The sequence below is a fragment of the Populus alba genome, chromosome 13 (assembly GCF_005239225.2).
Source record: "Populus alba chromosome 13, ASM523922v2, whole genome shotgun sequence".
In the NCBI taxonomy this organism is placed as follows: domain Eukaryota; kingdom Viridiplantae; phylum Streptophyta; class Magnoliopsida; order Malpighiales; family Salicaceae; genus Populus; species Populus alba.
Genome location: NC_133296.1, coordinates 2,731,432 through 2,743,317, shown reverse-complemented (window position 1 = coordinate 2,743,317; position 11,886 = coordinate 2,731,432). Strand labels below are relative to the sequence as shown.

The 11,886-nt window shown below is 34.3% G+C and overlaps 1 protein-coding gene across 1 annotated transcript; it reads right to left on the bottom strand.

The window, feature by feature from the left end:
• Positions 1–1,885: 1,885 nt before the first annotated feature.
• Positions 1,886–6,849, bottom strand: LOC118061431 (E3 ubiquitin-protein ligase ATL42). Its single transcript, XM_035074853.2, has 3 exons — positions 6,836–6,849; positions 5,959–6,663; positions 1,886–1,967 (listed from the first exon to the last, which is right to left on the bottom strand). Exons 1-3 carry the CDS (start codon positions 6,847–6,849, stop codon positions 1,886–1,888), a joined length of 801 nt encoding a protein of 266 aa, XP_034930744.2.
• Between the last annotated feature and the right edge of the window lie 5,037 nt (positions 6,850–11,886).

The following is an 11,886-nucleotide window of genomic DNA, read 5'->3' as shown; positions in this document are numbered from 1 at the left end:
GTCGCCAGATGGGACCTCACACTTCACGTTGGTTAAAAGGAGTCGTCAGATGGGATTCCAGGTTGTTTGAGATCGCCAGAAGGGATCTCATTTTTCACTATTGTGGAGGTCGCCAGATGGGACCTCACACTTCACGTTGGTTAAAAGGAGTCGCCAGATGGGATTCCAGGTTGCTTGAGATCGCCAGAAGGGATCTCGTGTTTCACTATTGTGGAGGTCGCCAGATGGGACCTCACACTTCACGTTGGTTAAAAGGAATCGCCAGATGAGATTCCAGGTTGTTTGAGATCGCCAGAAGGGATCTCGTGTTTCGCTATTGTGGAGGTCGCCAGATGGGAACTCACACTTAATGTTGGTTAAAAGGAATCGCCAGATGGGATTCCAGGTTGTTTGAAATCGCTAGAAGGGATTTCGCGTTTCACTATTTTGGGAGGTCGCCGGATGGGACCTCATACTTCATGTTTGTTAATAGGAATCCCAGATGGGATTATAAGTTTGATTAAAGGAGATCGCCAGAAGGGATCTCGCATTTCGATATTTTTCAAAAAAAGGGGTCGCCAGAAGGGACCCCATATTTCATTTTCGTTGAAGGGAATTGCCAGATGGGATTCCAAGGGCCGAAGAGGATTGTTGTAAAGAAAGAGTTTCAGATCGATCAAGCTTCGACTAGATCAGTTTTCGGGAGTTTAGTTGGGACTATCTTTATAAAACTTACTGCGCAAAGCCTTCGCTCCGTAAGCTCTATAAAGAGGGGGCATCTGTTGTAACCCATTTTTGGGTCCCCGCAAAAAAAAAATAAATAGCCAAAGAAGGCTAGAAAAATGACAAGAGGCAGAAGCGCTCGGAAAATGGTCAGAAAATTGGTCAAGGAGTATAAAGATACAAAGATTGGATTCTTGACAATATATTCTTGAAGGATGAGAACCCTATTGAGAAGGAAATTTTGAATTTTTAGGAGAGAAGCCCAAATTTGGATGTTTATGGGTTTAATTGATTTTTATTGGATTTATAGGGGATTTGATTGCAAGAAAAATTGATTTTTAAGTCAATTTGGGCTTTAAATTGAAGAAATTTAAGTTCTGGGGCCAAATTATAATTTTTAGGATTTTATTAAGTCAAATCAGGGGCTTAATTGCATAAATATTGAAGTTTAATGGCCAATTAGGGACTTAATTAAGAAAATCCGAAACCAGGGACCAAATTGGAAGAGGCGCGTAAATGGAGGGGCTGCAATTATTTGGTTCAGGGGCCTAATTGAAGAAATTGAAAGTTTATTAATCAATTGAGGACTCAATTGCATAAATCAGAGGCCAAGGACCAAAGTGAAAAATGCGGCCAACAAGAGGGGCGGAGACCGAATTTGAAGGACTGATTTGAAGTTTGGCCATTTAAATGAAACGGCGCGTTTTATCCAAAACGACGCCGTTTCATATATAAAAAAAAAAAAAAAAAAGAAGACTAGAACGGTGTCGTTTTGAACGACACTGTTCATCTTCTTCTTTCCCCCGGTTTACCAGCAACAGAAGATGAAAAATTTGAAAACCTTCCCGCCTCTCTCTCCTCGCCCCCACCACCACCACCGAAAGCATCAATGGCCGACCAGCCGTTGCGTGATTGAAGGCGCACTAACAAAAGGCACGCCGGTCCTTTTTTTCCTTATAAATAGAGAGGAACCGAAGAGAAAAAGAAAGGAGAAAAAAAGAACCCAAAGAAAAAACAAAGAACCCGAAGGGAGGAGAGAGAGGAGAGACCGGACAGAGGGGAGAGAGTTATATTTTTTAAACTAAAAGGAGAGTGAAGTTTCAAACGAGGAGAGCACCATTGAAGAAAAGGCAGCACCTGCTCCTCTGCACGGGGAAGAAGAAGAAGGAAACAACCGTTGTCCTTAGGCTTCCCAGCCACTGTCACCGTCATAACCACTTGAGGCATCACCGGCTTCCTCTCCACCACCGCCACCACCATCAACGCTGCCAAAAAATAGTAGAATCACCGTGAGAGGGAAGAGCAGTGTGAGAAGCAGAAGAAGAAAGGAGAAGCAGAGTAGAACAAAAACACAGAGAAAAAGGAAGAAAGGCCAGCCACCATCCCAGCCATCCTCCGGTCAGCAACCGCCAGCAAAACCACCACCAGCACCACTGTCAGCTCCTCTACCCAAGCTCATCGTCGCAGGTAACTCTTCCCCTTTATCCCGTATTCGTCTTCTTGCATGCAGAACGTGCACTGTGCACGTTCTGCAAGTAAGAATTTAATTAGCTGGTTACTGTGCAGGGGCACAGTAACCAGCTAATTAATTCTTCGGTTACTATGCAGGTCTAATTAATTAACAGGTTACTGTGCAGGTGCACAGTAACACCTAATTAATTAAATGGTTACTGTGCAGGTGCACAGTAACCAGTCCATGTTCATTTCGGGTTGTAACATCAGCCCACACCATGTGTGGGCTGGGCTGAGTCCAGCCTGTAGAAATTGGGCCCTAATTTATTTTGGGTTGATTTTTGGCCCAATTTCCTTTTAGGCCGAGTCTGGCCCGTTTGAAAAAATATCTTCAAAAAAATTTTGTGATTTTTGTGTAATTTTATTACTGTATTTTGATCAATATCAGTTTGTATTGTAAAGATACAAATCCGGTATTAAAATACCCGGTTTTCGTCAAAACATCAAAGATTTTCAAAATAAAAAATGTTTTTGCTTTCAAATTTTTTTTTTTCAAAAGGCCTTAAAAATAGTGTTGATTTTTCCTGCATATTTTTATTAGGGTGGATTAATATTGGTTTGTATTTTTATACCATAAGAATACCAATTCAGTGTTTAAAATACCCGTTTTCACAAAAAAAAAAATGTTTACAAAAAAAAAAATGTGTTTTCTTGCGTGTTGCATACGGCCAATACTCTAACATGTTTTGAATGTTTTTTTTTTATATATATAAAAAAATATTGGAAGTTTTGAAAATGTGTTTTCGCATAGATTTCTTAAACACAAAAAATCATTTTCTTGCATTTGTGGATTTTACAACCTGTTTGTAAAACTCCAAAGGGTATTGGCCAATATTCAAAAAACTATAAAAATCTTATTTTGGGAGGAGAAGTTGTGGTTATTGTTCACCGCTAATGTTTGGATGAAGAAATCCTTAAAAGGACGAACATCCAAAATATTATCGGGAGTAATAAATCAACGCACATGTTTGAAAGAAGTTTTGGTTGCGATCGAGAACATTTTCAAAATTTTAATTTTAATTTTTTTCTCCACGGTTTACGAGTCGTGAAAAGTAGTTTTTTTTTTTTTTAAAGAATCGTGAAAATTTTCTTCATTCTTTTATTCTCTTATCCTTGCGATTTACGAGTTGACGGGATTAGAAAACACCAACACCATAGACTATAAAGCAAACCAAACACCAAGCAGCTTACCTTAGGTAGGGCGTATTAGGGGTGCTAGTACCTTCCCTTTACGCAACCAGTCCCTTGCCTTAGAATCTCTGAAAGACCAGTTAGGGTTCCTAGTGACCAAATACTAGGTGGCGACTCCAAAGAACCAAATCATCAGAACACAACGAAAATCGCCAACCGATGTCGTGCCTTTATAAAATTTTTTTTTTGCGGGGGTGTGACAACGACCTCAGTTTATTATATGGTTCTTTATTGTTCATGTACTTATTTAACAAATTTATAACTTGAATTATATATTATCAAGGATAAAGTTGCAATCTTGTCTTGAGATCAATATTATTGTTTTTTTCCTGTTTTTATTAAAAAACTATTTGATTTGTCGATATATTTTTAACATGTTTGTTTAAAAACACAAAATTAAAAGAATCAAATGCAAAGTAATAACTCTTTATATCTAAGCTCGACAATATATCAAACCCATGTAATATGGGCTTGACAATGCTTTCAGGCTTAATATTCTTGAGCTTATCTATGCACTACTTTCAAATATACATGGATTTAGTAAGAAGTCAAACTTAATCTCCTTAAAATCAGCTATTTATTAAGCCTAAATGTATATAAGTCTGGTAAGGTACTAGACCCATCACTATTAATACTCTTAACACTCTTGCTAAAACTTATTTTTTTTATTTATTGTATTTTTCTTATTAAAAATTACTGATTTTATCATTAAAAAAATTACTAAATCTCATAAAAAAATTGTTTTGCAAGTATTGGATCTTCCGAACCTTAAAGAAAAAATAATATTTAATATAAACATGTGATGATTCTCTATAAAATACTTCAAAACTTTATTCTTAAACATATTAATTGTTAAGATATCATCCTATTGTTAGTCAACAATGGATACAAATTAGAAGCAAATCCATGCACCTAAACTTGGTTATAAAACCTGTCCCATTGGTTGCTGTTGAGTTTTTTTTTAAGTTAATTTTTTTAATTTGATTTTTTTTTTTTGGTGAAATCAAGAATAAATATATAATAAAAAGAAAAAGTATGAGCAATGCGAGCAGAGCTTTGGCTACATAGATTGTAGCTTAGACATTAGTCTAATTACAAAAAAGAAATACAATAAAACCTATAAACTTACTATTAAGCCAAACAAAACAAACCCACACTAAATCAAAAATTAAACAGACCAAGCTGAAATGTATTCATGATTCCTGTGTAGATCAACATCAGTATACTAAAAGAGAAAGTTGAGATTACTAATCCAACCTGCAGCAAAATAAAACAAAAGTCATAGAATACTTTTTCATATTGGCTTTTGTTACTCAAATATCAAGTTGTTTTTAGTTTTTCATATAATCTAGAGAATGTTAAACATAAAACTCCTCAAACATATGTTTCAAAGTTAAATTAATTGATCTATTCTGGGTCGGCAAAAAAATAAAAAGAAAGTATAATTAATTGACTTAATAGGGCTGCAAGAATAGCTAATAACTAACCGTTGAAAATCCTTGAATAGAAGGATCATGAAAAATTTATAGGGCTGCATAGAGATATGCTTAGATGATATAGATGGAAAAAAAAAACTGGTTAAACTTTTTTTTTCCTGCCGGATATTTTAAAATCCTTGTTAGAACTGGACCCTACAATTTTTGCAATTTCTTCACTGTTGTTTCGATTTTTAGCCACGATCAATGAAAATATTAATTACTTTTCCTAAATATTGAAACTTATTAAATAAGTAATTATTTAATAAATTATTAATTTTTATTACACATGTACCATCCATTTTTTTTTTTTAATAAAAAGAATGGTAGAAATACAATTGAATACAAGTAATTTTTTATTCTTAGAAAAATTTTAATTTATTTTGCTATATACAAACCGATATATATATAAACTTAGAAATTTTTTTTTCTTAGATTTAATGCCGTATTATTTTGTTGCATTATATGTATGCATTGAACAATTTTATTTTATAATATTTAGCATTTTATAAGAAAATGAGGTTTTAATTAGAGAAATAATAATAATTAATAATTTACAGGTACTTGTCAATAATTTTTTTTTATAACAATGCTTTTGTACCTTTTGTCGTATTATTCTTGTTTTTAGCTAAAGGGAAGGAATATTTGCACGTATTATTGCTCCAACTAGAGGTCTAGACAGTAATTCATGAAAATAATAAGTTACAATTAAAATTAATATATTAATCTTTATTCTACAAAAAAATAATGCTTGTTGACTTTCAAAAAATTATATGTGGAATTTCGAGAATAAATTAATGCCATTAAGGATTGCAGGAATATGAAATTTAGAACTTTTGCGCTGTTTCACATCAATGATGATTAGCATGAACGAAAATTTTAAATTTCTTGATTTAACATAATTAGCAAACAGCTAAATGTGACAATGTCATCACCAAGGTTTCAGGTCATCATATAACATGAAAGCTATTAGAAACACGTGAAAATTTACAAATTAAGCTGCTAAGATGAAAATCACACATTTGATGCTTGTCTTTCGTACTCAAATTGTCGTAAGTTTCTTTCTCGAACGGAAAACCATTGTATTGTTCGCCGTGCTATTGGCAGCCAAAGCTTCCTGATCCTCTCATCTTTTCCTCCATTCCCTAGGGATGCAGATTCTTTCATTTTGTTCCTTGCACTTAGCTGTCTGAACCTTGAAAAAATTGTGATCTCAGACTCTGACCTTTTACCCACAGGATTAAGCATTTTTGACGAATTTAAGCTTGAGCTTGGAACAGAATTACTTCTGTCAACAGTAGTCAACTGAGGCTCGAACAATCTCTTTCTTTCTGTATCATCCTTAACCTTCTCTAAATTTTCAACCCTGGACAAGCCACTGTGGAATCTTGCACTACTTGATTTCTTAGGAGAAAATCTGTTGCTTGACATGACTCCAAGCATCTCAGTGTTCAGGGACAAAAAATCTGAAGAATTAGCATCGCTCCATCGACTCTTGATAAGAACATCTGAAATAATGATCTTGTGCATGAATTTATGAGAGAGTTTCCTGTTATCATCAGCGTTGCCACCTGCTTGAACCAGAAACTCTTCCTTTTTGCTGCTGTCATTGCTAATTTGAAAGCTGCTTCCTGGGTTAAAACATGATGAAACTTGACGATCATGCTCTCTTTCGACAAAGATCTCGAGATTAGGATCCTCTGCTAGATTTGAAGGATTTTGCAAGTGGCTCCAACTTCTTGAATAAGTGAAGTTCTTGACATCTTGAGGATCTATCTTGTATCTGCAAAGAGGACAGCTAGAGTGACTTTTTTAGCCATTGGTCGATGCACTTCTCGTTGAAAATGCATGCTTGCACTTTGGCAAACAGTCTGAGGACATCAGAAATCTTTCAAATTTTGATATGCAAACTGCACATTCTAGGCTTCTTTTTGAGCCCTTAATGTGAAGAAAACCTGAAAAAGGGCATGGAATTGATCACTTCTTCGCCAATCCCAGAAAACCTAGAATTTGATCGACTAAGTCCATGAAAGTTTTTGGTGATGGAGATAACGGCCTAAGAAATTATTTTGGTTTCTCCCCGCAGTATTTTTGCGTAGGCAAGGAGGCAAAATGTTATAAACAGCATAGGCGAGAGGATCCCGAGGATTAGTGGAAGGCTTTGATGGACTGGATAATTTGAGGGGAGCTGAATCCGAACGGGAAGTGATTTGGGCTTTGACAATGGAAGAAGAGGGTAAGAATTATGATGAGAAGTAATCGATTCATAGAGATAATAGCCACACTCTTATAACTGTCCAAGTTTCTGTATATAATGACAATTTGGAAAGAAACCAAGAAAATCCTCTAATTTATATAAGCAAAAGAATGGAGACTTTTGATCAAGTAAAGCTGTATTTTGAATACAACCCAAGCCGAAAGCATAAGGAAATTAAACATAATTTAAAATATAAATAATAAATTCAAAAAAATCTTATGAAAATACAAAAATTGGCCCAAAAATCAACTTCTTAGCCTAATTTTCAAAGATTCAGTGATTCGATAAGCAATTGAGTAATATGTTATAGAAAACTACTTATAAAATCAACCTAGAAAAATTAAACTTGATTTAACAATAAGATCTCTCGTTATCTTTGTTTTAATATGCTAACTTAATTTAGCGTAATTAGACCTCACTTAAATTTAGATTTATCTTATTAGTTTATAAAATCATATGTTAAGCTATTTATATAGTCTATTAGACTAGATTCTCATTTAATTGTGTCGGATCCTCGCTCAATATTTAAAATCTCTAATTTTTATTGTCTGGATTGTATTGATTTTGTCCGAGGAGTGTGTGAGCAAGAGTATTGGTGAATTATTCCATTTTCTTTTAAAATGCAACAACTTTTTAAGTGTTGGATAATATTCTCCTCCTAATTAAGACCAAATTTGTTATGCTCATATTAAATCTGATTTTCGACAGTTTGAAAAATAAATATAGCAATAATGTCACTTCAGATTCAGCTCACATGAAATATACCAAACAAAGCGTGTACGATGATCAAAGAAGATAGTAAAATACTTGTACATATCCAGCTCCAGGGAATGGGAGAGGGTCTCTAAACGTCACCATGTATCAAATCAAGAGGAGCATCAATCTTCATAGCACCAGAGGAAAAATTAAGGTAATTTAGCCCATTTGAAAGAGAACGACTTTGACAAGTAGTATTAAAGAAGAATAGCTCTCACATCATTTTAGGAGAAATATATCTGAATAATGCAAGCATCCCAAACATTGAGTGTGCGAATGGCCAAGTTGAAGATAAAAAAAGGTGCCACAAATTTACTTGCAAAAAAAAATAAATCTGATGTTGATCGAGATAAGAAGCAATTTGATGGGAGCTTTTTGTTTATTGCGTCTGATGTCAATATGAATAGCCGTCCTGTTTGTTGTGCCCACCACTTTTTCCAGCTTGTAGATCCTGGATAACACCGAAGGGACCAAAAGCAAATAAAAAATTATATTCAACAAGTTAACCAACTGAGATTAGATTGACATGTAATTTAAGAACATAAAGAGTATCAGAAAAATTAGAGTTCTTGAAAGGTGTAGTGCCTGTCATAACTCAATTTTTGACTCATTTTTTATTTTAATTATTATTATTATTTTATTTACTAAAAAAACGATAAAAAATGATGATAAAAAAATATAATAATAATGATGAAAAAACAAGTAAAATGAAATAAATAAGAATGAAATTAAAATTGTGGGCTAAGGGGCAACATGATTGAAAGTTTTAGGGTTTTAATTAAACTTTGGAATTAATCTAATTAAGTTTGGAATTAATTTGTTTAATCCAATTAAGGGTTTAATTGAGAACTTGATAAAATTTTTAGAACTTAAATTAAGTTTGGAATTAATTTAATTCATCTAATCAATAGGGTTTAATAGGAAAATTAATAAGTTTTGAGACTTAATTAAGCTTGAAATTAATTTAATTCATCCAATCAAGGATTTAAATTGGAGAATTGATAAGTTTTGAGACTTAATTAAGAGTTGGAATTAATTTAATTCATCCAATCAAGGATTTAATTGGAGAATTGATAAAAGTTTTGAGACTTTTTAATTAAGCTTGGAATTAATTTAATTAATCCAATTAAGGGTTTAATTGGAGAACTGATAAGTTTTGATACTTAATTAAGCTTGGAATTAAATTTAATTCATCCAATAAAGGATTTAATTGGAGAATTGATAAGTTTTGAGACTTAATTAAGCTTGGAATTTAATTTAATTAATCAATTAAGGGTTTAATTGGAGAATTGATTTAAGTTTTGATACTTAATTGGACTTGGATTTTAATTAAATTAATGAAATCAGGGACTTAATTGAAGAAATATTAACGATTGAGGTCCAAATTGCGAAAATTAAATCCAAGGATTACATTGAAAAGGCGCGCAAATGCAGGGGCTAATTTACCGTTTAAACCAGGGGCTTAATTACAAAAGTTTGAAACTTCGAGGGTCAAAGTAAAAATTGGCCTGCTGTCATCCAAAACGGCGTCGTTTTGAAGACGCTGTTCATCTTCTTCTTTAAACCAGCAACCGTTTTCCACAGTAAGCTAGGCCGAACGTTGCAGCAGTAATGGTCGTCCGTTGGCCTCAGTTATGAGCGTTTAATGGTGGCCGTTCTTCAGCCTACGACCCGTTACCAACCCACAAAGTCCTATATAAACCGAGCTGCACCAAAGAGCAAGGGCTGGTTGCAGAATTGGAGAAGGAAAGAGAGAGACGAACAAAACCAGAGGAGAGAAACACACATATTACCAGCCAGATTTTTAACCTTTTTCTTTATAACCCCACGCCAGAAGCAAAGCCTTCCATCACCAATACAGGCTTAAAACAACAAAAACGAAACTGACCGAGAGAGAGAGAGGTTTTGTTCAGAAAACAAAGTAAAAAGAGACGAAGAAAAACAAACCGAAACAGAGGAGCAGGAAAGGAATACAACGTGAAAGAACAGAAGGAGTACGAAGAAACTCGAAGGCAGAAGCTTCGTCCTCAGCAATCAACACGCAAATCCCTGCAACGAAACGGGTAAGTTTTCAAAGCTCTGTTTCCCCACTTCGTTTCATTTCGTTGTTGCAAGTCGGCTGTTTCTTAATTACAGGCTATGCACCGCGTGATTTAGATCACGCGTGCCTGCTGTGGCCCAGCCGGGTCAACTGGCTTGGGCCAGTGACTGGGCTGGGCCCGGCTGGTCTAGCCCCAGCCCATGTGGGCTGAGCTGGGCCCAGCCCAAAAATAAAAAATAAAAAAAATAGAAAAAAAATAGGAAAAAAATAAAAAATAAAAATGTTTGTATGCATGAATAAAAAGTAAATATAAATTTACTGGTTTATTCACCAAACGCTAAAGTCGGGAATAAAATACTGGTTTGAGCTTATATTATTTTATTCATTCATGTTTTTTTATTTAGCAACAAAATATATGTGCATGTATAAAAAATAAATTTGTTTTATTTAAAATTATTTATTCACTGACGTCAGAGTCGGGAATACAATAAAAACACTGATTTTATTTTATTTTAATTTTATTATTATTATTATTATTTGTCCTTTTTTAAATTTATATTAAAAATAGAAAATTATGTGAATGCGGTAAATTTAGTTTATTCACTAGTTTTAGAGTCATGAAATAGAAAATATTAATCTAAATTTATTTTATTAACTACGTAATAATTACCAACGCCAGAGTTGGAATTATCCGTAGTTAAACATTCACTGACGCCAGAGTCAGGAAATATTATAAAACAAATCATCACACCAATAAATTAATAAATATTTTAGTATTTATGACAAAATCAACAATCGCAGTCTGCCTTAGGGCAGAACGTTTAAGGGGTGATAATATCTTCCCTTTTATCGTAATCAATCCGAGTCATAGAATCTTTGTTGACAGTTAGGTTCCTAGTGACATAATACTAGGCTGGCCGGACTCCCAAACAAGACATTTTTTCTAAAAGATAACCGGATGCCAGAATCTGTTCTTTTTTCCATGATCGAGAATTTAATAATTTTTGTGGCCGTCGCGGGATGTCGGGTGCGACAGTGCCAATGCCAGTAAGGATATTTCTTTTACTATTGGCTTGCATAAATTGATTGAAGGCATAGTTTTTAATACCTGACCGGCGCGGCGCAGTGGGTCGACGTCGGGACTGGAATAGGGTTCGGGTTGATAAAAACGGCCAGGAATTTGGCCCGTCAAAACCTGGTCAACCTGGATAAACCCAACTGAGACAGTGATATAAGTAAAAATGACGTTGCTATTTAACTTTTTACTATCAATTAACCAAACCATTTGCATTGCAATGTGAAGACACACGTACTCACAATTTAAAGAATTAGAAAACCTAATCTTTATCTTCAAAGTTCATAGTCATTTCAGTTATAGAGGAATTTAAACTACACGCAAGCCATACCATGTAGAGTCCTCGTCTCTCTTTTGGTTAAATAATAAGAAGAGGCCTCAACAAACTCTAAAATTTGTTTTTGCAGGGTGTTGTGTTCTTTTCTTGATTTGGCTCTCTTCAATTAAGATCTGCAAATCAATGTCAGATAAAGTTGGTGTTACTTGTTTCTATTTAGCTTTTTGTTTATGAAAGCACTGGTTTGATATAAGATAGTTTTTTGTTTGGCTTCGGTTTTCTTCTCTCTTAGATTTCTGTTCTTCAACTGGTTTCGTTTTCTCTTCATAGGATGTAAGATATATAGGTTGTTTAATTAACTAGCTTTTCGTTTATGTAAGATAAATTCATGTTCCTTGCTCTATTTCTGCCTAGTTTAATGAGAAATTGATTTCATACTATGATGCCAGAAGGAGGGATAGGTAGCAGAATCATTTAATTTATTGTACGTCATTTGAGGAAGGACTGGTGATTGGTTGGTTGTCCTTGACTTTAGGGAGTCCCAGTGGTGCTTAAAGTAAACTCGATTTCGTGATTCCCTTTCGGCTAGAATTTCTTTTT

Coding starts and splice junctions, on each gene's coding strand:
- LOC118061431 (XM_035074853.2), bottom strand. Junction 1,968..5,958: donor GCACGGCGAACAATACAATG/GTTTTCCGTTCG, acceptor ATTTTTTGGCAG/CGTTGATGGTGGTGGCGGTG.